At 39.5% G+C, this 27,938-nt stretch overlaps 1 protein-coding gene across 1 annotated transcript; it reads left to right on the top strand.

Moving 5' to 3' along the window:
* Positions 1-27,933, top strand: LOC136858076 (trypsin-1). Its single transcript, XM_067137340.2, has 5 exons — positions 1-113; positions 15,667-15,844; positions 19,720-20,062; positions 22,092-22,217; positions 26,627-27,933. The coding sequence occupies exons 1-5, from the start codon at positions 38-40 to the stop codon at positions 26,792-26,794; spliced, it is 891 nt and encodes a 296-aa protein (XP_066993441.2). The 5' UTR covers positions 1-37; the 3' UTR covers positions 26,795-27,933.
* The last annotated feature ends 5 nt before the right edge of the window (positions 27,934-27,938 follow it).

Below are 27,938 nucleotides of genomic sequence, written 5' to 3'. Positions count from 1 at the left end.
CGGAGCAACTAGGTAGGGTGTGTGGTATTCTCCCAGGATGGAACCATTCCGTCTCCTCCCATGTGTTATCCTCATGGTCGTGGTCTCAACATCAAGCCAGGAAGTGAACAACTGTAAGTTAATCTGTTGTTTGTAAACAGTGAGTTTTATACGACCTTAAAAATTGACACTTCTGATAAGCAGTTATTCATGACAATCTACGGTACGTCGATTAAACACGTACGCTATAAAATTTTACTCGGAGAGTTTTTGAAACAAGGAGTGCACATCATTTTTTCTTTACGAAATACAGAGTGCTGCGTCATCTTATTCTTTTATTATTATTATTATTATTATTATTATTATTATTATTATTATTATTATTATTATTATTCAAATAACTAAGTACTGTTAGTCGTTTAATAATCCGTTTTTACACGGCTTCATCTGTCAACTAAATGTATCTTAATCTCTAAAAATGTTGGCATCGATTGGAACTTATAAATTCAAATCTATTTATTTTGTTGGAAACTGTCCGTTTCAAAACTGAACATATATTTAATTTAAAGACCTATTTAACCTATGTATTTTAAAAAATAGTGGTTTACTGTACAATAAATCGATATTTTAATATAACTTTTTTTAAATATCTTTAAGACAAAAGTACGCTCAGAAAAGAATCAATATTCCGAATACAAGTGTAGAAAAGAAACTTCTCAACAATATTTCTCCATATTATCGCCAGTTGTAGTCAAATTAAATTTGCATCATTATAGTTCAAAATGCTCCATAGATAACAACATAGATATGGTAGCTCAATAACATCTCGTAGTTTTCTCGCAAAGGTGACCGCTATTCGAATCCTGGTCAATGTGTATGATATTTTCGAAATGACAAGGTTTGAAGGCCACTTTGGACTGCAAGCTCCGTGGCTTAATGACTTAAAAGTCAGGTAAAGCTAGTTTCGCTTGCTTTCTTGCTTTTGATATTGCTGACAATAGTTGTGTCTGCTGAGGTACCACAGTTTTCTGACGAGTTAGAGGTACTTATCTGGGATAGCCTAGGTCCGCTCTAAGTGCTAAAAATCTTGAAGTAATTCAGCTGGTATTCATACTTAACGAGAAATATTCTGCTTCGGCGTCAATTAGAAATATGCCGTTAACGAGTAGACCTAGATGTTGGTCTCTGCCGCTCCTGTGGCACAGTTGGTTAGTCGAACTTCTATTCCAAGCATGACGGGTTCAATCCTGTCTGAGATGAGTGGCAGTCGAGCTCCATGACGCCGGCTTCCAGCACGTTAGAGAATTCCTACAGGTCACAATTCTAGCAATCTGGCGTTTGTTGAGAGTATTAACAGCTAGAACAGACATTAAACAAATATTATTATTAGCCCTATTATGTTTGTCACTGACTATTACACGCATCCATATTAATCGCAATTGCGTCGTATCTTTCTTTAAAGATAATGTATACAGAAAATAGAATGTCCGGTTGCTTAGCTGAATGGTCGTATTTGTGATCGTCTTAATGCACAATTTCATTTACATTCAACACATCACATTACCAATCATTAGAGAAGCAAGCAATAGTGAATATACCCCTTCACATAGGGTTGGTGGCAGGAAGGGTATCCCGCCGTTAAACTGGGCTTAATCTACGTTAATGCCTATTCTAGATAATTGTGAAAAGGCCAGGAAGGAGACAGAATTTAGAACTTTACTTTTTTTATTTTTTATTTTATTTTACAATTTGCTTTACATCGCACCAACACAGATAGGTCTTATGGCGAGGATGGGATCGGAAAGGACTAGGAGTTGGAAGGAAGCGGCCGTGGCCTTAATTAAGGTACAGCATTTGCCTGGTGTGAAAATGGGAAACCACGGAAAACCATCTTCAGGGCTGCCGACAGTGGGGTTCGAACCTACTATCTCCCGGATGCAACCTCAAAGCCTATTAATCTCCTCTGTCAACGAGTGCATGTAACATTTACCATGAAACCAAATACCGTGCACCGAAAATGTATCAACATTTACATGTAACCTTTGAAGTGTTTATTTTATTGTAAGATATCTTGTGTCCCTAATTCAAAAGTTGTGGGTCTGCTGAAGATGACACCCAACTATCACATATCAGTTCGTGCCGCAAAGAGCTTGGATTTTGCTGGCAATAAGCGGCATTTACAAATAGCCTACATAATCACTCAGGAGAGTAGTTAATGAACAATGCGAAATAGATGTTTTTCGCTTTAATTAGTTCGGTCCAGAGAAGTTGCAGCGGTCTTTACAGCTACCATGGCCAACCTTACTATAGCCTCATTTATCTAACCGACTTGTGCAATCATTTGCTGTCTTTCCATATTACACATTTAAATCTTGCAAAACTCTTGACTAATGACAATGCCATTATTTTATCAGACTATTTAGGCTAAATCAGGTGATGTGTTTAAATGTATGTCACGGCTTGACGCGGTGAAGTATGAGGTGTGAAGCAGGGTATCTGGACTATACTGAGCAGCAACGAGAGTGAAAACAGCCACGGATCCATGGGAGAAGGGGACACAGGGGTCATGACTTCTCCAAAACAGGAAACCTCGCCGGAAGAATAATGTCAATTTCATTTTAAAATAGGCTTATGCTCGTGAATTAGAATAGATCTATTCTACCTAGGTATATCTCCATAAGCTTCGTACAAGGAGCCCACAATGACCGAAAATGTAAGTTTTTGTTTTGTTTTTAAATCACAAGATGATATTTCGTTGTCAGTTACATGTATCGAAAGGATCCGCGGAGACGTAATTGATCACTTAAATTCGTTTTGTCCATGCACTTGAATGTAGTTCAGTGACAGCTATTTCTCATGGACTGCTAATGTTTGTGGCGAGAAGACAACTATCGAGTAGTTAACACACAAATATTCAGCGTTATGAGTACAATAACTTTCCATAATGAAATAAATTTCGACTGTTTTAGTGACCTGGTGACATGGTTGGAAATCATAATAAACAAACTAACAGACCCGTGGCGCTACAGTCATGATGGGACTTGGCCTACCAAATGACCACTGCTGAGTCTGAGGGCCTGTAGATTACGATTCATGCGTGATCAGCGTGACATACAATCTTGGGCGTTATTCTTGACCTTTTAGACTGGGGTCACTATCTCTTCAACAGATAGCTTCTCAATATTGTTCCGATGTAGGCTGAGTGGACATCGACCAGCCCTCAGATCCCGGTAAAAATCCAGGACCTGGCTAGGAATGGAACCCAGGGCCTCTTGGTAAGCGGCAGATTCGCTACCACTAGACCGAGGGACCGGTTCTTCATAATAAGTGCCCACTGTAAATAACAACAAATCATTCTATAGCGCAAGCTTAGAGAGGTGCTTTAGTTCATCTGTTCCAAGAAATATGTTCATATTATCTTAGCTTATCGGAAGAATAGAGTGAGTGAGAGAAAGGGGAAGCGTGATAGCCGAGTGGCGACCGCTGTTCGAATTCCGACCAATTCGTGTAGGATTTTCTGGAAGTCCCGTGGCTATGAGCACAACGGTCACGTAAGACAACAAGCTTGCTTGCTTGCTTGTTGTTTGGTTCTGTGCTTACATAATGGTCCCGAGTATCAAGATCGAAAAATCAGGAGCCATCTAAGAGAAGATGAGAGATGGTTCTTTTACTAACTCTTTATTGGTAATTAGGAAAGCATTTCTTGACTGAAATCAGAAGTATTTTAGAGGCCGTTCAGAGATCCTTTGCAACTATAAATGAGCCAACAAAATGGATGAGTTGGGAAGAATCACTGCCACAAGAGCCATAATCATTTTCAGGAAAGAGAAGGGGTAGTATACAAGTACCGCTCTTTCCGTATGTCATCCGGAAGTCTCCACTCCTGAGAGTTGAACTTTTATTACCTACTCGTTAGACCGTGACACTATTTCATGCTGTCGTTATTAAACCTGACACTGGAAACCCCTCCCTAGGTTACGCGATACACAGATCATAAAATATAGCGTTCATGACTTTGCTGTCAAATTGGCAGAATGTCGTTTAAATACGGGCTGTGGTGACAAGGTCAGTGTCACTTCCTGTCTGTATTACAGCCGCTCTTGTTTATCAACTCCAGACGTCTTGAAGGAGCCTTAATGGTCTTCGTGCTGTCCATACTAAGTAATTAACATTGCCTCATAGATTGATTTCGTTATATTCCTACAGCTAGGATTCAAACATACAAAGTGACATTAGTTACCTTTTCAAAACTGGGGCCGTTCATATAAAATTTCAGACGTAACTTTTATTTTCGATATATCTTCACAAACGCTCCATTTCAGGTATTAACAATCCTAAAAATCACGTTATTATTGATATTATTATTATTGTTATTATTATTTCTGCTTCACTTGGATGTAATAACTGAAGGGCTTTTCTCTCGAGTTCAATAACGGCTGTAAGTTATGGTCACTAATTGTCACATGAACCGTAGAATTTCAAATAAATGTAACCTTCCTTGAAATAGTTTAAATTTGTACTACTATATAAATACACGGTTTATTTATTTATTTATTTATTTATTTATTTATTTATTTATTTATTTATGCTGGCTCTTTAACAACGCACTTCACAGATAGGTTTTCGGCAGTGCTAGATTATGAAGGACCAGGGCTGGAAGGCTAGCACCTGTGGCCTTAATTATGGTGTAAACTCAGCATTTGCCTGGTGTGGGAATGGAAACTACAGGAACTACTGTACCTTCATGGCTCCGGACACTGGGATTTGAGCCCACCACCTCCTGAAGATTTATTTTGATGGGATTTTGTCTTCCATGACTGTCTTGTGTAGTTAGTCATACTGCTCTGTTCTGCGTTATGTACTGTATATTTAGTCGTCAATAACTCAGTTTTATGTTGAGTATAGAAGACTTTTTCTGGGTTTGTGGGCCTTGATCCATTTGGGTTCGTATACCTTGGCGCTAGTTGGGGCTTCCTTGCCTGACTCTCGTCATTTGACCGAAGTCGGGTTAAGTAGATCTGCGAAGATCGCCTTTAATACCGGTTCTTGATGCGGGGTAGGTGATGAGGTGGAATTAATTTATATGGCATGTTTTTGTTTTTACGATCGGATGCCTTTTCTGTCGGCAACCTCGGTTGAGGAGCTAATGAAGATGAAATGAATGATGATGAATGCAGTGGAAGGAATCGGCTATGGCCTATGAATTGGAACTGTCGTGGCATTTGCCTGAAAGTGAAAAGAGGAAACCACAGAAAACCATTCTCAGGACAGCCAACGGTAGGTTTCGAACTCACGCGTCTCCCAAATGCAGAGCTTGGCTCCATAGACGTACCGCATTAACACGCGCAGCCACTTCGCTCGGTACGATATGTAAAGAACAATCTGAATTAAATATAGTAACCTGTGTGTGTGTGTGTGTGTGTGTGTGTGTGTGTGTGTGTGTGTGTGTGTGTGTGTGTGTGTGATTTATAGAGAAGAAGGAAGATCTGTCCGCGCGTTTGTATTTGTATAACAGGCCTGTCAGTGTCAATGACGCTGGTCGCTATGAGAAGGTTGCGGCAAGCAGTCATGCACTTTGCCCGGGGTCTGTATGTTGTACATACGAAACTCTATAACCTTGGAATGCTTGTAAATAAATGTTATGACGCTCAATTCATTTATGTGTAAAAATAAGAAACTTTTATTTTGCTAGTGGCTTTACGTTGCACCGACACAGATAGGTCTTATGGTGACGATGGGATAGGAAAGGTCTAAGAGTTGGAAGGAAGCGGCCGTAGCCTTAATTAAGGTACAGCCCCAGCATTTGCCTGGTGTGAAAATGGGAAACCACGGAAAATTCATCTTCAGGGCTGCCGACAGTGGGACTCGAACCCACTATCTCTCGGATGCAAGCTCACAGCCGCGCGCCCCTAAGCGCACGGCCAACTCGCCCGATAAGGAACTTTTACTTTACGTCGTACCGTCTTATGGTGACGATGGGATGGGATGGGATGGGATGGGATGGGATAGCCTAGTATGAAAATGGGAAACCACGGAAAACAATCTCGGGGCTGCCGACAGTGGAGTTCGAACCCACTATCTCCAGAATACAAGCTCATAGCTACGTGACCCAAACTACACAACCAACTCACTCGTTAAAATAAATAGTAAACAATATGTTCGTTCATATTTAAATAGATTTTATATGATGGGATAAAGAAAAACTGTGATAATAAACACTCTTATTATATAAATGACTTCCTCCTCAAACAATTCGAATGCTCATAAGTAATAGATAATTTTCATATTTTTTTGGGGGGGGGAGAGAGATTGAAAGGAAGAACTTGTATAAAAATACATGTTAAAAAAACAGAAATGAAATGGTTTACAAGGAAATATTTCATATTTCGTATTTTTCTTAATAAGTTAATGATAAATAAAGGCCTTCTGTAATCGGAAATAAACAAAACTTTACCTTAGCGAGCTCGATAGCTGCAGTCGCTTAAGTGCGGCCAGTATCCAGTATTCGGGAGATAGTAGGTTCGAACCCCACTGTCGGCAGCCCTGAAGATGGTTTTCCGTGGTTTCCCATTTTCACACCAGGCAAATGCCGGGGCTGTACCTTAATTAAGGCCACGGACGCTTCCTTCCCACTCCTAGCCCTTCCCTGTCCCACTGTCGCCATAAGACCTATCTGTGTCGGTGCGGCGTAAAGCAACTAGCAAAAAAAAAAAAAACCTTTACTTTCATTGAGAGTCAGATAATAGAAATCGATTAATCAATATGCCTTTGTAAAGAAAAGGAGTGAATATAGCAAACATAAAGCTAACTTTTCTCTTTCATGTATTGTTATTTTATTAATTTTGTTTCGTTCGTTTTGACTCCACGTTCTTTGAATATTTGGTTTAATATCGATTCAAACTCAGCCATCACAACATGCGACCTTCGTGTCTACCTCCGCTGAGCTGTGCGGGTTGCGGGAGAGCTAGCTATCATCCAGCCACAGTAGAACAGTCTGGCCACGGTCACCTATGGCTCGGTTTGCCATTTATCTTATAGAGTGCCTGAGAGACGTAATAGTCAAAGACATTTAGCATGACGATTGTTCTCATGGATCTGTTTAAAATGGATAGCGCAATAGTAGCATGTTGGCTGTCAATTGTTCTGAAGAGGAAAATCGGAACTGCTCGACTGGACCTAGTTTTGTAAAGTAATACCCAGCATATGCAAACTGAATTTTTGAGAGAATGTACTGATCCTCGATAAAGAACATAATTATATAGGATGATATTTATTTTCGTATTTGAGTCACAATAATCAAAATATAAGGTTCTTTCCTGTAATAATTATATTAAAAGAAAAACCACTGCTGATATAATTTATTTATATGTCGATATTATTAATTGGGATGATCTCCCGGCGTTGTCAGTCTTCCCATTCAAAGTTTTATCGCTTTTATGTTATTGTTTCTACACAAAAAGCTGAATAAGGTGCATCCTCATATTTCGCTTTACTGCCTATTATCGGCACACTTTATCTTGGTTCATTTACACCCTAGTGCTGCATCGGTCGACCTCGGCAATCTTCGAGATTCGTACGGGCAACCTTTGAAATACAAACTATGAATCGCTTAAGCATCGTTGTGCGACATCTAGCGTGCACTTTACATACTAGTACTGTTGTTGTTTACACAGCAAAGCCAAACTATAGAATTCATGCTAGGAACAAGATTCGCATCGAGAAATGTTATATAATGTTATATAATGTGTATGTGACATAGTTGTTGGCTTAAGATAATAACGGTTTAGAAACTTCATATCGATCGATCATATTCTCGATTCAATTCAGATTTCATTTTCATTCAGTTGGCAGCACTATCGGAACCGGGACAGCTCCCTCCTTACTCCTCACCCCGTACACAAATGCACCAAGATAAAGTGTGCCGATAATACTTACAAAAAGTACGAAACACTAGACGGATCTTGCGTTCGCTCCTTGTTTCTTTTAGGTCATAACCTTCTGATAGTTCTCTAATTTTGAAATAAACTAAAAAGAGAGCTAAAATTATTCATTCTGTTTTCTAATGTTTTCATAGCATTCAGATTATTCTGAACTCTTCCTATAAGAAACTGAGAAGCGTTGAGCCATAACGAACAACATGACAGACCACATAGTTCCATAACGAGACAACCTAAGATGACCGAGCTAAGCTGCCTCGTCATGGTCTGATCTTGATTAAATTTAACTGGTATAATCAATCAGCTTGCTACGAGAACTGTAGTTATAAATAAAATAAGTGCAAAATAATTGTAATAGTTATGTGGAGTGTTAGTTGGTTGTGGAATTTACTAAATTACATTCTTTTCATCAAGTTTCCTTCTATTATTATTTCAAACCCACAGAGGCTTGAGGTTTCCTAACTGTATTCCTAAATATATTTCTTCTCTTAAGGAAGGAGATTTCACTTGCCCACTTTTGACTATTTTGGCTTCCTACTGTGTTATACACATCCCTTTATTGGTATCATTAATGACTTATTAAGGAAGTTTCTGAGGGGAACTCTACGTGGTACAAACACACACACATTCATTTCTATATCGGATGAGGTGTATAATGATCAATTCCACCTCCGATTTCATTCTTGTCTCGTTGTGTACCACCCCAAGTCTGCTGCAGTGATTAGTAAGAAAGTTAATACTTAAGCAGAAGTTCTGGGAAGAAAACTAGGCTATAGATTATTATTATTATTATTATTATTATTATTATTATTATTATTATTATTATTATTATTATTATTATTATTATAAGTACAGGGGTGGGAGGGTAAGGTAGAAGGGTTCCTAAGTAATTTTGCCCATGTTTCCACAATTATTATTATTATTATTATTATTATTATTATTATTATTATTATGTGACAATAATAGCAATCGTTTTCTCCCGAGATACTTTATACTCTTCAGGAAAATTCTGGGTAGTACCTTATTTGATGTTCTAGGACGTTATTTTTTTTAAGAGAGGAAGAGAAAGAGACAAGAGACCATATACCCTTCACCGTACCCACAACTCCATCCCCGCCTTTCTGTTTTGAACCATATCTATCTATCATCAGCTTTTCCTTAACACGCCTAAATCTCAGGCCCGAGTAAGGGTGTTCCCTTAGGTGGCTCGCTTCACCCTCTAAGGGTAGGAGAATGAAAACTTTTAATAGGATAGAATATATTATCTAAATCCTAGCCCCAAAAATGACAGCTGTAGTGCATAGGTCTACACTACTACAGCCACGACAATAATATCGGGCATCAGGCACGATTCAACGAACTTACAGTACGTAGACAGGGGTCTAGAGTGTTCTTAGACCCTAGGACCCTTCGACCACTGGTACAACGCAACGTAACCCGACTTAAACCCAACTTGTTTAGGACAGTTGTATGAGAGTTGCGTTGGATGTTCTTCGTCCACTGACGCAACTGTCCTGTGACGGTCAAATCAAACGCTTGTCAGTCTGCTCCAGAATGGCAAGCCGAGTGGTACGTAATCGGAATGCTGTCACTGCATACTGGTACTTGAAAAGGCTTCAAAGAAAGCGGGAATTTTGGGTTTATCCCTTCATTCGTAAAAATCAATTACGTTCAGCTTGTACGTCAGCCCCAGAATTTTGAGAAGGTAATAAATCATATTACATTTATAAATAAACCATGGCCGGAAAGTGCATTATCGATAACTTATTTTATATTTATCGACAGGACCACTAATAACATAGATATTCGAGAAATAAGTTTCAGGCCTTCCTCTAAACTAGCATTTCACAGATACACAAATACCAATCTTTTTTAATCCTGAGCAATGTACAGATAAAACTCTTATTCTAAAAATATAGATACACTATACGATTAACCACAAATAGCAGAAGGATATTAAACACTTGTATATGCAATGTAATGTATGGAATGTACTTACCACTCTTATCAACTTCTTTGGCTACAGCTTCCCATGCCTTTTCCTCAGCGTTCTTGTTTGAGTATTTTGGCAAACTTTAGTTGAATAAACATGGGTGCTTTTCCACTGCTTCTACAAGTTGTATACACAATTCCTGATCACGATCTGGCATAATAAAATTGAATTATACGAGCGGTGAATTATGAAAAATAGCAGGAGCTTCTGACTCGAGCCGGGCCACGCAACTGTTGAGTAGTGATGTGCGCGAGTGATGCCTGGAATCGCGGTACTCGACTATTTCGAGTCCAGGCTCGGGCTCGTTTCGCTTGCGAAGACTCGATGACTGCATGACGTCACACGTTCGCTTTCTCGCCCGCTCTTGGATGGATGGAGCATATGTACAAGTGGTCGCCGAGGTTTTATGGGATTGCGATGGACCGGTACGATATAAATATTCTTAACGAGTGAGCAAAATAAATAATCTGAATTTGATGATGACTTGCGAAAAATAATACTACAACTATATACGCATAATAAAGTATGAAAATATCCGTTCACGGCGTCTCTCACCCACTCCACTGAATATGCCCTATATTCTAATAATGATAGCATAGCTTATCTGGCCTTCAGCACAACTTGGCAGGTTCGATACTGGATTAGTCCGGTGGTATTTGAAGGTGCTCAGATACGTCAGCCTCGAGTCAGTAGAATTGCTGGCATATGAAAGAACTCCTGGGTGACTAAATTCCGGCACCTCGGCATCTCCTAAAACCATAAAAATGTACGTAGTTGGACGTAAAAGTGGTGATGGTGGTGACTATTGTTTAAGGAGGAATTACAACTAGACAACCATCATCTATATAACACTAATCAGAGAGGAAAAAGGAAGGGATCCAACTCTTATTATTATTATTATTATTATTATTATTATTATTATTATTATTATTTAAAATCACTGTCACGGTGTCCGGCTCCATGGCTAAATGGTTAGAGTGTTGGATATGGTCACAGGGATCCCGGGTTCGATTCCCGGCAGGGTCGGGAATTTTAACCATCATTGGTTAATTTCCCTGGCACGGAGGCTGGGTGTATGTGTTGCTTTATCATCATTTCATCCTCATCACGACGCGCAGGTCGCCTACGGGAGTCAAATCAAAAGACCTGCACCTGGCGAGCCGAACCCGTCTTGGGATCTCCCGGCACTAAACGCCATACGCCATTTCATTTTTTTTTTCACTGTCATGGTATGCCTACAATCGTCTGAGGGGACAGGTGAATAGGTTATACTTACATCATACTTTCGGCAAATATAATGTAGGGTATTGATATTAAACGTCCGGAATGTGATGTATGTACACGAAGCATATCATCAGACAGATCGTCATTCTGTTCTAGCTAGCTAAACAGTGAACACAATTAACAAAATACACCCTCCGTTTTGACATTTATCATTGCAACACATGACTGCGCAAAGGCTTTTTTTTTTTTGCTAGTTGCTTTACGTCGCACCGACACAGATAGGTCTTATGGCGACGATGGGACAGGTAAAGGCTAGGAGTGGGAAGGAAACGGCCGTGGCCTTAATTAAGGTACAGCCCCAGCATTTGCCTGGTGTGAAAATGGGAAACCACGGAAAACCATTTTCAGGGCTGCCGACAGTGGGGTTCGAACCTACTATCTCCCGAATACTGGATACTGGCCGCACTTAAGCGACTGCAGCTATCGAGCTCGGTACTGTGCAAAGGAACAAAACCGAGTGTAGTCTTTAGAAGTTGAGCGAAGGTCGAAGGATAGCGGCGGGATGTAAGCAGCACTTTTTTTTTTGTTGCTATTTGCTTTACGTCGCACCGACACAGATAGGTCTTACGGCGACGATGGGATAGGAAAGGCCTAGGAAGTGGAAGGAAGCGGCTGTGGCCCTAATTAAGGTATAGCCCCGGCATTTGCCTGGTGTGAAAGTGGGAACTCACGGAAAGCCATCTTCAGGGCTGCCGACAGTGGGATTCGAATCCACTATCTCCCGGATGCAAGCTCACAGCCGCGCGCCCCTAACCGAACTGCGTGTTTCTGTGGTGTTCTGTGTTGTGTGAATATGAATAGAAGAGTGTTGGGGACGGACAAAAATAACCAGTCCCCGAGCCAGGAGAATTAATCAGAAGCGATTAAAATCCCCGAACCGGCCGGGAATCGAACCCAGGACCCTCTGATCTGAAGGCTAGTACTCTGACCATTCAGCCGAATTGGACAATAACAATATGTGATACTACAGCACATGTATGTCTCTGAACGCCCTACACATGTATCTTTGCAATAAATTCTCTGGCAGTAATATTGTCATTATTTCGCACAATATTATTACACGTTTTCCTACAAGGACGTCACGGGAATAATATTTCATAGCTATCAACAAATCCCTGGTGGCTACTTCCAGGCTGCACGGTAATAAAAGTAATAATAATAACAATAATAATAGAACGCTGCCGTTATCGACATTAGATAAGGTCCCCACCACAGTGTGGAAATTGTCCCCATCCCACGCTCATCTTCAGTCCTACGTGTCTCTTTCAAGTTGACGGTTTGTTAGTGAGTCATAAATATTTTGCCTATGATGATAATAATTATCGTAACAATCAAATTATTGACGACCGATGACTCAATGAAACCAATCATCAGCAGCAAAGATATTGCAATCAATATCACAAAAATATTCTGTGAGTGACCCTGAATGCCGTGCAATCCAGTACAATAGATTATAGTTCTAAGACATGTCCACAGATAGCGACACTAGTATGCTTGGACTCGAGTCTGGAGTCGAGTATACCGATTCTAAGAGCACATTACTCGATTCTACTCGATTCCGTCGCTAACCCATCACTACTGTTGAGCCAGTCGTTGGCGGGTTGATCAACGAGTGCGTTGCAGTCGCGCAGGTGGACGAGAACTGCGCAGTTTACAGGGGTCCGACTGTGAAACGACTCCCGTCCAACGTTCATGTGACATTTTAAATTCGGATCGCAGTTGCGTTGCAACGGTGGACGAAGGGCCTAAAGCTAATCATCGATAACATTACTGACTGAGGTGTACTTTGCCCCTTCAGTTTTCTGTCATCTCTGGTAGATGGTATTACTGCTGTAGTTGTAACTACAGTAACTCGTTAACGAAGGGTATAGCACCTAGTTTTATCCTATAACCGGAAGAAAACACACAGTCAGACGTTTGATTGATTTCTTTTAAGGTTGATACCGCTTATGCAGGGACCGTTTCAAGCTACTGTTATAGAAACTTCCAATTGAGCTCTGTCACGAATTTAAAACTGGAATGGAATTCATTCCGACTCATGAAGATGGTGGAGGAGTTATCTGATCGTAAAGTACGTTAGTACGCCAAGGATTCTTGAGACATTAATAGCGCCATGGGTTCTTAATTCAAACTAGCGACCCACTAACAAAGAAGATTCATACGCCAGAAAAATGCATGTGATTGATGTTTTTTGTTGATGAAGAACATCATATTCACTCTATTATTCATGGTGCTTGAAGGTGTATGTTCCTCTTCATAGTACATTGTTCTTTTACCAAAATCTGAACTTTTGATCGAGGTGTAGGCGTAATATCGGCCGTTTCACTCTCGAGAGATTTAAAGTTAACCACGTCCTTCGCCAACGGCCCTGACCATAATTATATTGTATAATTGATGGTGAAAGTCTTGTGCATTAAACAGTAAAGGAAAGTGAATGCATTTCTTTATTTGTTGTAGCATTCAATACAGGAATTTAGAAAGAAAATTAACACACGAAACCTCGCCGTGACGCACGTAAGCACTCCGAATACGGGATATTGCTGGCTCGTTCCTGCTTGCCCATCTTTCAACATCATCGTCATAAATTTTGCAGTATGTTAAACGTAACAATTTAACAGTGTTAAAAATGGTTTTAAATCGCGCCGTTGGTTTGTAGTAGACAAAATTTAAAATAAAACGGGAGTTGTCCAATAATATCAAGAAATCTAGTGCTTCATTCCTTTCAGGAAGATTGTTACTGGATTGTATAAGAGCAGGGGTGGATTACCCCTTAAGCGATATTGTAATGTGCGCAGGCAAAGAATTGTCACCACCAGATTTATTATAGATAGCCTACGCTGTAAAATACAAATGGTGGAACGGAACCAGATTCCACAAAGAAAAGCTCCCATAATAAACGAAGAATACAGACATGCACATATACAATAATAATATTGTATGTTGAGTCCTCAGCCCGAAGGCTGTTTGGATCCCCAACAACTCCACCATCAGCTATCATAGGTAGCCTAGGCATCACTGAAGAAGCATACTAGGAAAATGAGGAGTGCTGTGGTTTCCCTTTGCTTTCCTCACTGAGCCAGCCAGTGCAGGCAGTCTGTCAAGCTCACTGAAATACACACACCAACTGACGTTATGAGCAACTTTCACACCATTTACTACAGGGATTCGATGCATAAAGATGGCATAGCCTAGCATTGCAGTCACTTTCTTATTGCCAATTCAAGGATGAGACAAAGGCAGGCTCATTCTTCTTCTTTTTCTTCAGCGTTTGTCCCTCCTGTTGGCGGGGTCTGCTACATGGAATCGTTGTCTGGACCATGTCAGGGTGGAGACTGATGCTCTTAGATCTTTGTGAAGGGTATCGGCCCATCGCTGTTTTGGTCGTCCTTTTGGTCTCCTGTTGGCGACTTCTAACATGTAACCCGTCTTCGCGATCATGTCAGCGTCTGCCCTTGGTTAGTCTACATGTCCAAACCACCGCAGACAACTCTCGCACAAAATACAGGCTCAATAAAAGTAACAAATGTGTTCTAGCTCATGCCATAAGATACAGTGCACTGCAAACACTATAGCTAACCAAAAATGTATTTGAGCTTTATTATTATTATTATTATTATTATTATTATTATTATTATTATTATTATTATTATTATTATTATTATTATTATTGATTTAAGCCCACTAAGGAGCGCTGGTGACTAGTTATTCCTCGATGCTCTTCTTCGTTCCCAATATGTCTCGAGCCCTGCTGATAATTTCTCCTTTCTCTCCTGTGAAAGGGGCTTCCGACTTCTAGGGACTCTAGGTGGTGGGGTCCAAGACTGTACCATAGCACAAAATTTGGAACGATCTTCTATATCAATGTCTGAAATCCCAGCCGAATCCAAGTCCTTCTGTACTTCATCAAGCCACAAGCTTCCAGTCTTGTAGCTTTTAACCAAAGAGAAAATCTTCTTGGTAAGCCTGTTGCTGTCCATTCGTTGTAGGTGTCCGTAGAACTTAGCCACCTACGTCGCATGCTGGTATTGGCTGATTCTAACTATCGAGCTTTATATAATAACAACAACAACAATAATAATAATAATAATAATAATAATAATAATAATAATAATAATAATAATAATAATAATAATGTCCGCCTCTATGCTGTAGTCGATGGTGTGATTATCATTTTCAGGACAACATTCTAGTACTCCAGTGCCTGTTAATACCAACAGCAATTGAAGGGACGTTAAACACACAGGAATAAAGTTAAAGAATACAGGGATGTGGTTATTTTCTTCTTTTTCTCTTATTTTTTGTTTAATGCTACTCTCTTCAAAACAAGTAGAACATGCTGTATGCACTTTATCATTCTAAGGTTCTAGCGTCGCTGAGAGAGATTTCGTTTAAAATATCCCCAAACTATCAAGCTGATTTATCTTAAAGTTATTAACTTTGTTCAAATAACTTTACGACATTTTCTTGTTCCAGTCGCGGACGTTCCTTGCGGGAAACAGAATCCCCGCCGTTCGAGGATAGTGGGCGGCCTGCCAGCCAGCCCCGGGGAGTTCCCCTGGTTGGTGTCCATCACCCGGCGAGGAGGACACTTCTGTGGGGGCACCCTGATAAGCAAGAGATGGGTTGTGACGGCGGCGCACTGCATGTGCAGGTAAACTCTTCCCGTAATTATGAAAGTAAATCAATGAGAATATCGAATAACTGAGAGTGCTGAAAGGTGAGTATACCTGATATAGAAAGACCCAGTTTATTAAGTAGCCTAAATGAAACTTGAACATGTCGGCATATAGAAATGACAATAAGTCCGTCTCTGTGGTGTAGTGATTAGTGTGATTAGCTGCCGCCCCCGGAGGCCCGGGTTCGATTCCGGGCTCTGCCACGAAATTTTAAAATTGGTTCCGGTACGAGGGTCGGAACGGGTTCCACTCAGCCTCGGGAGGTCAACGGATTAGAGACGGGTTCAATTCTCACCTCAGCCATCCTCCATTTTCCGTGGTTTTCCACTTCTCCTCCAGGCAAATGCCGGGATGGTACCTAACTTAAGGCCACGGCTCCTTCCTTTCCTCTCCATTGCCTATCCCTCCCGATCTTCCCAACCCCCACCAAGGTTTCTGTTCAGCATATCAGGTGAGGCCGCCTGGGCGAGCCCTGGTCATCCTACCCAGTTGTATATCCCGACCCAAATCTCACGCTCCAGGACACTGCTTTTGAGGCGATGGAGGTGGGATCCTTCGCTGACTCCGAGGGAAATACCAAACTTGGAGGGTAAACGGATTAAGAAAGAAAGAAAGAAAGGAAGGAAGGAAGGAAGAAAGAAAGAAAGAAAGAAAGAAAGAAAGAAAGAAAGAAAGAAAGAAAGAAAAAAAGAAAGAAAGAAGAAACGGCAATATTGTCAATACGTACTACATTGTAATAAAACAGTCTAATCATATAGTCTCAACTTCGTCTTTTCCCGATTACCTGTGGTCGGTACTTTGTATGGATTTAGCTCATTTTTACGGCCGGATGTATTTCCTGATTCTAACTCTATGTAGAGGGACGTATTCACTGTTGTGTGTTTCTGTGATGGTTTGTAGTGTGATGTGTTGTATGTATTTTCAGATATGTATTAAGACGAACCACAAACACCCAGCCTTCGAGATAGAGGAATGACCTACCAGTGGCAGTTCTAGGAGAACATTAATATTTTGGGTGGGCCCAAACTTAATGTTAGAGGCTGCCTAGCCGAGGCGGTAAAGGCGTATTCGGTTCACCCGGAAGGACGTGAATTCGATACACCGTCGGGGACTCGAAAAATTTAAAACGAGATATCCACTTTCGAAGGTGCGTATGGCCCTGATGTTCACTCAGCCTAAGCTAAAAATGACTACCAGGTTAATTACTGGGAGCAAAGGCGGCCGGAAGTAGAACTGACCACTCTACTCTACCAAGTGCCGAGGTTACCGACAGTGGAAGCCTTCACCTTCCAACCCTACAAAGGCCTTCATGGCCTGTACGGAGATGATTTTGCTTTGTTCTTTCCAAACTTGAAGTTACTTGAATGCCCATTTTCGTGCAGATTCAAAAGCAGCATGACATTCAAACTGTCATTAATACGCTCACGTTTTCAAAATACTTAACAGAATGATTCAAATTGATTCTAAACAATGCATTGCCTAACTTATTTTAGAAAATTTATAAAATAATATGATTATCCCATATTATAAATGTACCGGTATACAATTATTATGAAATGCATTTATTACTCAAATGGGCCGATGACTTAGATGGTAGGCTCCTGTAAACAACAATTATTAAGCAAACATTGCTCAAATGCTTATGCTGTGTGACGAATTGAAGCCAGCGTGCATTCTGTGAGACGAACTCGTCAGTGATGGCATTTGGCTCACATATGTAGTAGCAGCTTTCCCTTTCTCTATTGAAATCACTCTAAGGCGTTCCCAGTTCGTAGAGCAGCAGTTCACACGTCTTCTGATAAGTTTCATTGTTGAGAAACTTCACTCTGCTGTGGCAGTAGTCACAGAAAGAACGAACACAATAACAAATATTTTATAATCTTGGAACACCCTTCTATTTTCCTATTATTTGAGAAAACTTGAAGTATATTGTCACAATCCTCACAAAAGAGCATTCATTTATGCAATTAATAGTTTTCTTATCTCGATTATATAATTAGCAAAGCGGCAGAGGAATTTTGAACTCATATCTGCGGAAGTATCAGCAGCAGAAACGGCGTTAAGCATATCTGTATTCTGGGAAAATTTCTTACCCATTTCCTGCAGAATGTTGTTTATTATCTCGAAAAATATGTGACTACGTTGTTAATTCTAATCGCCCTTTGGTGTCGAGAATCAGATTCCTTGTCATCCCGTGTGTTGTAGAAGTCGATGATGATTTCATTTTGTTCGATTTTAGGTAGGGCCATGTAGATTTTTTATGAGGATTTAGTGGCTCTATATCCTGCCAATTAACTCAGCTTGGATTAAGCTCTTTTTATCTTCAGCTATTTAATTTATTAGTTTAGCTGTCTACGACAGTTCTGGTCTTTATTGGTTTTATTTATCCTCAGATCCATGTGGGTTTCCATTTTCAGTTTGTGATGTGTTGTTGTTCACAGACTGTGGCCATTTTATAATTTGTGTGTTGCTGTTGTTTCATACTATCATCCGTGTCTGCCTCGCATCATTTACTTGAAATTCGTGCAAAATATTATGAGTTGGGAAGATATGACAACTGGTAATTAAACAGTGTTTCGGCAGATGAATAAATACATATATTAAACGACCTCTTTTAAAAAGTTCCCCGCCTGGTTCCTACTGTTCTTAATTTTTCCTAAGTTACTTTTTTTTTCGGATTTTGAAAATCTCAGATATTTGGGTGGGCTTTGGCCGCCGCTGTTAACTAGACGAGGTTAAAATCCCAGGCTCGGCCGGGAACTGAAGGCCACTACACAGACCTTTCAGCCATGGAACCTGTAGATACACCTGTCTTTTTATGTCCAACTGTACCTAAACTACTCGGTTTTTTATTTTAATTTCCGACTCCGATTGTATTAGGTTTACGAGGTCTTCTAGGACCGTTTCGTTTATTTACTATATATATTCGTACTTCGAGTGGTCGAAACTCCCTCATCACTTCAGATACGGTACTTCTCAATTGAGTGCGTACCGGCACATGCGGCTTTATGGAGAGACTGGCTGCGCGGTTTGAGTCACGTAGCTGTCAGCTTGCATTCGGAAAATAGTGGGTTCGAACAACACTCTAGGCAGCCTTGAAGATGGTTTTCCGTAGTTTCCTATTTTCACATCATTCAGCTCTTCTTACAAACTCTCAAGTAGATTTCTATCTCTCCTATGAATATGTTTAATCTTGTTGATTCTACATTCGTCTTAAAACAGGCTTCATCAACCCATAAAATTTGTTTTTCCATAAAAATAGACCCGCTTCATTTTGTATTCAAAGTCACCATATTCTATTCTGGCGGTCATAATCATCCTCCAGAGGAGTATGCAGAGTTTGGATCAGTGTACCACCATCATGGTGTTTTTCAACACGTGGAACTTGAAGTTAAAGAGTCGTAGTTTTCCTTATTACGCAAACTCCATGCTCGATTCCCGCTCAGGTCAGGACATTTTACCTGGATCTGAGGGTTGGATGGAGGTCCACTCAGCCTACGTTATTACAATTGAGGAGCTATCTGACGGTGAGATAGCGGCCCCAAACCAGAAAGCCAAGAATAAAGGCCGAAGGACTCGTCGTGCCGAACACACGCCATCTCGTAATCTGCAGTTCTTCGGGCTAATCAGCGGTCGGTTGGTAGGCCATGGCCCGCACCTTGGATTTGGTTTAGTTTCTCTTTTGGATGATTCATGCCAAATTTCAACAGTAGATAAGGCTAAGTTTTTCTTCCTCTGAAGCATGTTTAGGGTGATGGCACCGAAGAGCATTCTCTACGATAAACGAATGTGTGGCTTACGGCCTAAATATGTCCATGATATCTGCTCCTAACAGTTCTCGTCTTTCCAGTGGGACAATGCAGCTACCATTAAACCATGTACGCGTCACCGTGGGGGCGTACGACTTAAAGCAGGACTTGAAAGGCCGAGAGAACTCGAACGCGCATCAGCTGACTGTGAAAGCGATGGTGCTGCATCCAGAGTACCGATGTTCACACTTCGTGCACGATCTAGCACTACTACAGCTGGAGGGAGACGTAGACTGGTCGAGCGCTGTGGGTCCAGCGTGTCTACCTTCAGCACCCAACAGCAGAAACTACAGCAGTTTCTCAGATCGCATGGCAACCGCCGCTGGTTGGGGTTGGATGGCCGAGACGTCTGCCAACGGCAGGCGAGCAGATGTGTTGCAAAAGGTACGGTATTTTAGTGATGACAGTAACAATATAACCCCTGCGTCTACTTTAAGAGAATTTTTATATATCCTTCTACCAAAGTATCTAAAGACTTTTCTTAATGTTGTATTGGTACCTTTTTCTAACTTGATGACATTTACATACAATCAAGTCAGTGGTGGTTGGTAACAGCAAATTCCAAATTATCTCGCAAACGGCTCGTTTGCGGACCCATGTTTACCAAGACTTTTTTGCTTCTAGTATAGTGTGTTACAGCTGTTTCAATTTGCGCTATTAATTATGATACACCCTGTATATGTAGCTACCATTAAACTATGTACGCGTCACCGTGCATATATGCACGGCATGCTTTTGAATCATGCGATAGGTTAGTTAGTTCAGATACTGATAAATTATGTCATGTATTATTTTTTAAATCAGTAAATGAATGCCCCTTAGTTTCGTTTCCTGATATGGGTTCGTGGATGACGTGAGATGAAATTATATGCCATGTTTCTACGACCGGATGCCCTTTCTGACGCCAACCTTTGTTGAGAAATTAATAAAGAAAGAATGTAGGATGGTGAAATGAAACTGGATAAGTAGGTGGAAGGAATCGACTGTGGCCTATAAATAGGAACTGACCCGGCATTTGCATGGAAGTGAAAATGGCAAACCACAGAAAGCCATTCTCAGATCAGCCGACCGTCAAGTTCGAACCCACCGATCTCCCGAATGCAGAGCTTGGCTCCATAGCACTAGCGCGCGTTGATACGCGCGGCCATTCCGCTCGGTATTTTAAAACTCAGTAAAACATAAATAAATAAATAAATAAATAAATAAATAAATAAATAAATAAATAAATAAATAAATAAATAAATAAATAAATAATCATCATATATGGCTCAACTACCGCGTGCAGGTATTTTGAACGCCATTTAGTCTGCCTGAGTGCAATTTCGACGTTTTTCTCTACCAGATGGCAGAGAAACCGGAACTCTCTTGGGCGATCCATGGTAGAGTTTTAATTGATTTTGTCAGGTAAAATGTATCACCAGAGATCTTTTACAAGCTGACATCCGACATGGAGTGCCGGAAGGACAGTTTAACCTTGTTGTTGTTGTTTGGGTCATTAGTCCAATTGACTGGTTTGATGCAGCTATTCATGCCACCCTGTCCCGTGCTAACCTTTTATTTTCTATGTAACTAAGTCACTACAACTTACTGAACATGTACTCTAATCTGAATTTAACCTTAGTGTTACCATATGCAATATTTACAATAGCTCATCCCGCAAATTCAGAAAGACCACGAGTTCTTCATTCTTATCAAGATTGAGGCCCACCACACTTCAATAGGCACGCGTGAGCGTACCTGAATACGATACTCCCATATCGTTGGATTGGTCGCTCTGCGGGAAACGACGACGTCACACTTCTCGTGTGGCTTCCCCCACTCGCCTGACTTCACACTCTGTGACATTTTCTTTGGGGCTTTGTAAAGGATGAGGTTTATGTTTCCCCACTGCCATTAGACATCAACAGCGCATTATCAGTGCGGTTATGCGAGTTACGCCTGACATGCTCAGCCGCGTGTGCCAGAAAATATAACACAGTACCGGTATCGTGCGGACGTATACCGCGTCTCAGCTGGCGCCCACATAGAGCACGTCTTATAGGGATACCACAAGGAAAAATCTTTGAGGGTTTATCTATTAATGGCCGTTTGTTGCAATGCTTTACCTTGAAAAATGCGTACATGCTGAATATTTGAAAGTATTAACTTTTAGTGCCCTCTTTATGAAAAAACTCTGCATTTTTGAAAAGTGACGAATACTATAGATTACACTTTCATTCTCCTTAATTGGTGTTTGAGATAATCATAGAGGTCGACGGTATTGTAGAATATGCTAAGCTTATTAGTTTTTTACTACTATATCCACCAGAGGATTATCTTCTTACTAACTGATTAATTGTACAATTCATTCTATTGATATGATGCTATTTCTTTACAAGTATTATTAAGATGATTATATTATCTTCTGTTATAGGTGACAGTTCAGGTAGTGGACAACAATAAATGTCGTGACTGGTACAAATCCCAACAGAAAAAAGTTAAAATTTTGGACTCACAAATGTGTGCTGGCTATGAAGAGGGAGGTCGTGATTCTTGCTGGGTGAGTTCAGTTTAGTCCATACTATTTATTCAGTGATAGCACTAAATTCAGACATTATTTTAAAACCAAATTTGTTTGCTAGTTGCTTTACGTCGCGCCGACACAGATAGGTCTTATGGCGACGATGGGATAGGAAAGGGCAATGAGTGGGAAGGAAGCGGCTGTGGCCTTAATTGAGGTACAGCCCCAAAATTTGCCTGGTGTGAAAATAGGAAACCACGGTGAACCATCTTCAGGGCTGCCGACATTGGGGTTCGAACCCACTATCTCCCGGATGCAAGCTCACAGCTGCGCGCTCCTAACCGCACGGCCAACTCGCCCGGTTTAAAACCAAGTAAACACAACCTTAACTGTATAAGAAAGTATGAAATTCTGCATTATATGTATGTCTACCCCTTAATCCCGTTTTCTGATACGGGATGAGATGTGGTGAGATGAAATTATGTGGCATGTTTACGACCCTTCCTGGCTTCAGCCTCAGTTGAGGAGCTAATGAAGAATGATGGTGAAAAGATGGTAAGGAGGTGGAAGAAATCGACTGTGGCCTATGAATAGGAACTGTCCCAGAATTTACCTGGAAGGGAAAATGGGAAATGACAGGAAGTCATTCTCAGGACAGACAACGGTGGCGTTCAAACCCACTCGTCTTTCGAATGCAGAGCCGTTGTTCATTAACACATGTGGCTACTCTGCTTGGTATGCAATTCTGCGTTATACGAAAATATTTTGACAGAGGGGAAAAAAGAAAATTAACAACCATGCACACACAAAGATAATTGGCACCCATTTAACCAAAGAATACCGAACTGTACCCTTCATTAAAATTATCGTATTTTAAAACTCCATAAGGTTCATAGGTAGTATCAGAGTAAGACCTACAAATGCTTTGCTATTTCCATTGCCCTCAATACAGATAATGCCAAGATTAAAAGGGACTCAGAAGCTAAAGCTGACTTGTTTGAACGTCTGTCATATTGATATTCAGAAGTTAATCTGATGTGGTTTTTCCTTTGATCTTTTCACACTTTCTCTGGTATGTGCAGTGCATTTGAAGTATTGGAAAACGTACTCCATGACTAGAGATAAGATACTGTCCTACTCAAGCAGGAATATCTGTGTGTAACTGCTCATTGTACTATCACAAGCATCAAGCAGGTTCCTCAAACATTATATAAAATGATTTTCTTGTGTGTTAAATTTCCATCCCAGAAAATGGTTGGATCATCAAACAGCACCACCAAAGGTTACGTGGTTACAAGGTGCTATAAAGAGACGCATAAGGCAGTGAGATCGTTTGCCACTGCTTTCTTTACTGGACCAGAAACTGCTATCACAGCACAATGGGCCCATATGAGTAGCAACTCTCATAACATTAATGCACTAGTAGTTGTTCAAATGTCATTACTCAGCTAGCCATAAACGAGACTGAGACTTCAGTGTTTTACTTTGGCCTGTACGAAGAGACAGATGCAACAATACTCCATCCATCAAGAAATAGACAGTACAAAAACGGTTAAGCTATGTGTATCATGGTATTTTTACACTATTCTTTACTGAGACTGTTATGGTGTGTGTTAGGTGGTAGGGTCTCAAAGTACTTTTCCCACAAGTAGCCTGCCTCTTACCCAGAGGCCCCCGGTTCGATTCCCAGCCAGGTCAGAGATTTTTACCTGCATCTAAGGGCTGGTTCTAGGTCCACTCAGTCTACGCGATTACAGTTGGGGAGCTGTCTGACGATGAAATAGTGGCTCCGGTCTAGAAAGCCAAGAATAACAACCGAGAGGCTTTGTCGTGCTGACTACATGTCACCTCATAATCTGCAGGCCTTTGGGCCGAGCAGCAGCCTTTTGGTAGACCATGGTCCTTCGGGGCTGTTGCGCCATGGGAATTGGTTTGATTGTTTGTTTTTTTTCCACAAGTAACTCCCATACAATCAGATGATCAATTTGGATTTGTACATCAGCTAGCCGGGGAAGTTACACCATAATAATCAATGAAAAGGCTAGAAATAATCAATAGAAAGACTGGAAACCCTATATGTCTTTAGTTGGCTACAGAAAATTACATCATACTCACCATTATTCACTATTCATTAGATATAGTGCCATCTGAATTCCATCTGCCGAGCTGAGTGACTCAGATGTAGAGCACTGGCCTTTTGATCCCAAATTAGTGAATTCAAACCTGGTTCAGTCCGGTGGTATTTGAAAGTGCTCAAATATCACTCAGCTATGCAAGTTACTTCATGTACCGGTACTTAATATAGTATTAGTTAATATTTCAATTTTAATGTATTTAAAATCTGTTATAATTTGCAATTAAATTGTGCTCCAGCTCAGGGAATCTTTGACAAAAAAATTAAAACACGTTTCAAAATACGTCGCTTCATATCTGTACATTCATTGGCATGTAAAAGAAGGGCAGGGAAAATTCCCAGTACCTTGATGTCTCCAGAAACCATAAAAATATAAACAAATATGTAGACAGAAGGAAAACATAATTTAATTTCATCAATTGCAAATGTTTTCATAAAAGTAGTTAGTGGAATGCATACCCAATACTCTTGATTATTATTATTATTATTATTATTATTATTATTATTAATATTATTATTATTATTATTATTATTATTATTATTATCAAACAGCACTCAGATGATTTCTTCACCTTCAAGTTAGTTGTATGAGAATGGACTAAAGTACCATGATGAAAACCATGAAGGAAACTTTCAAAAATAAAGATTTCCTTTTCATGCACATAATATGCACCATTTTCACATAAGAAAATGCTCAGAACTTTTAAAAGCAGACAAATAGAAACAGATACAAGTCATTGATAATTCAAGCTGAGAGAGGATCCTGTGTAATACACTACTTGAAATATTTGCCATTAGCCTATTTAGAAATTTATTTTAAAAAATAATTAACAAAATTTGAAAGTTTGTACGAAGAACATCACATTCGATTTTTTTTTTTTTACAATTGGCTTTACGTCGCATCAATGCAGATAGGTCTTATGGCCCTTAGATGCAGGTAAAAGTCCCTGACCTGGCTGAGAATCATACCGGGGGCCTCTGGGTAAGAGGCAGGCTACATGTGGGAAAAGTACTTTGAGACCCTTCCACCTAACACACACCATAACAGCCTCAGTAAAGAATAGTGTAAAAATACCATGATACACATAGCTTAACAGTGAGATAGGAAAGGGGTAGGAGTGGGAAGAATGTGGTCATGGCCTTAATTAAGGTACAACCTCAGTATTTGCCTTATGTGAAAATGAGAAACCATGGAAAACCATTTTCAGGACTGCCAAGTGTGGGGTTTGAACCCACTATCTCCCAAATGAAAGCTCACAGCTGCGTGCCTCTAACCACATGGCCAACTCACTCGGTGACAATAGATTTAAACAGATATAACTCAGTGTTTGTTTATAATAACTGTTTATTAATATCAAGAGCTATTCATGAAATTAGAGGTTTGTTCTCAATTCTATAGAAATTAATCATTGTTAGGCTTATAATTGTTTAATTAAGAGGGTAAGGATAACACAGAGAATGCATTATATCTTAAAAGTTTTAGTATGGTATGTACTATCTTCTGTGAATCAATATTATTGCAATCTATCTTTCAATATTTTACATTTTTAAAATATACTAATAGTTAAATATTTTTAATAGTGTAAACAGTGTCTAATATTTTTTTGTTATACACTCTAATAAAAATAAGGTTCATTTCAGAAAATGTACTTTGAAGTAAATATGTAGAGCAACTGAAATCGGGAGGTTGTGGGTTCGGATCCCACTGGTGTCCGGTTGGCCATTTTTGTTCTGTATTAACATCTCTTCAACATGCACTATATATGTAATACACGACCTAATAGGTTGAAAGTCAATTTTGATTAAATATGTCTTAATTTTATTGTCTATTCCCAAAAATAATTTTCTCTTCATTTTTACTGTGATTCATTTGAAACTAATTTTGTCATCTAATATTGTCATAATTGAATAACTGTTTACACATCCAAAAGCAAAGCTATTCACAATGGCTATAAACTTGTGACATTTTGTCACCTAATAATCAATCCAAGTGTAGGATATCTACGTTAGTTTTTCTCATAGTCATACTGGTAACAAACTCTTCACTTAACCTGTGTTCTTTGTCAGTATTCATGCTAGTTGGCTTTTGATGCTTGTTCAGTATTGTGTAACTGTACCAAGATCCTGGATCCAACACAGAGAAGGTGATTTTAAGAATGATCTCTTTCACATATTTTAAAGACATCCTTCCGTAAGCACAACTCAAAATAACATTTACAATATTAAGAAATTGTAGTTATCTTAATTGTATGCACACCTATATGACTTGTAATCATAAAATAAACATTGTGATTGTACCAATGAATTATTGCAGGCTGACAGTGGTGGTCCCCTAATGATTGGTGAAAATGATCAAATGACAGTGGTGGGTGTAATCTCAACTGGAATTGGCTGTGGACGGTACAGACTGCCAGGTATCTATACTCGTCTCTCAGAGTATGTACCATGGATACAAAGTATACTGCAATCAACTGTAATCTGAAGACCTATAGGTTGAATATTGTTTTCTTTATCATGGAACAGAAATAAAAGAAAATATTGTCCACATAAGACTGCTAAGTTAGGAAGTATGAGACAAATAAAACAATGAACTTTCGAATGACAATGAATAAAAATATGTAACCATATAATGAGACTGAAAATTAACAAGAAAACTAAGTAACATGGTCAGTGAATAAAGGAAAGTATGAAAACCTTGCAACTAAATTTCACTTCTTCTGCTGAAGTTCATGAAATCAGAATTTTAATCACAGTCTAATGCAAGAGAAGCAAATTAACATGAGAGACAGTACTGCAAAGCTAGCTCAACATGTTTCTTGGTCTCTTGTTATAAGTAAAACGTTAGCGACAGCTTAATATACCTACTTAGTTTGTAAATACATAGAAAATTAAGTCCTGATCTTTAGAATAGTGTACCTAAATTTGTAACTAGAATATAAAATGCAATTTCCAGTGAAAACAAAAAACTCCTAACATTTTGAAGAGGCAGCGTAGTGACAAAAGGGATGAGTGACTTACTGAAGAATAGATATTATAGAAACCCATGCAGACAAAAACTTTTACATTATTCATTTTTCACAGTTAATTCCCAAATTATGTATGAATTCAAATAGAATTCCAAAGCAAGCTTGTTCTGTATACTGTACATGCACTCCTTATTAAGTCATTCAATCATTCTGTCTTTCATCAATAATTGAAAGGGTGCTGAATACATTACTCAATAATTTCAGTTTCCTTTCTTCTTCATTTTTTTAAATATTTTCTTCTAGAAATCATCCTGTATTTATCACGGTTCTGTATACTTTAATATAGTGGAAGACTTAAAGAGAAACAAATATGACTTTGTACCTAGGGAAAGAAAAATCTTTGAATTTTGTTAATATGACTGTGTCATTTTTCATGTTTTCTCTTCTAACGGCTCCTAATGTTATCTCAATGTGATATCCTATTCCATAATATTCATTTACCATATTTTAAGAAGTTATGTTTTTAATTTATTAAAATATCTTCATTTTAATGAAGTACAGCAATTCTAGTCAGAAGTGCCAATATTAGTAATATTTAATTTATATTTGTACCATAATGAGTTGTTGAAACTGTTATGTATATTAAATGTATTGATATAT

The sequence above is a fragment of the Anabrus simplex genome, chromosome 1 (genome assembly GCF_040414725.1).
Source record: "Anabrus simplex isolate iqAnaSimp1 chromosome 1, ASM4041472v1, whole genome shotgun sequence".
Lineage (NCBI taxonomy): Eukaryota > Metazoa > Arthropoda > Insecta > Orthoptera > Tettigoniidae > Anabrus > Anabrus simplex.
Note: the sequence above shows the minus strand (reverse complement) of the source record. Positions and strands in the feature narration are given on the sequence as shown.

What these genes read in the sequence shown, in the direction of transcription:
- LOC136858076 (XM_067137340.2), top strand. Translation starts at nt 38, where the DNA reads ATGGAACCATTCCGTCTCCTCCCATGTGTTATCCTCATGGTCGTGGTC. An exon ending in GCGGCGCACTGCATGTGCAG is followed by an intron (nt 15,845 to 19,719) that starts GTAAACTCTTCC and finishes TCGTCTTTCCAG; the next exon opens with TGGGACAATGCAGCTACCAT. An exon ending in GAGCAGATGTGTTGCAAAAG is followed by an intron (nt 20,063 to 22,091) that starts GTACGGTATTTT and finishes CTTCTGTTATAG; the next exon opens with GTGACAGTTCAGGTAGTGGA.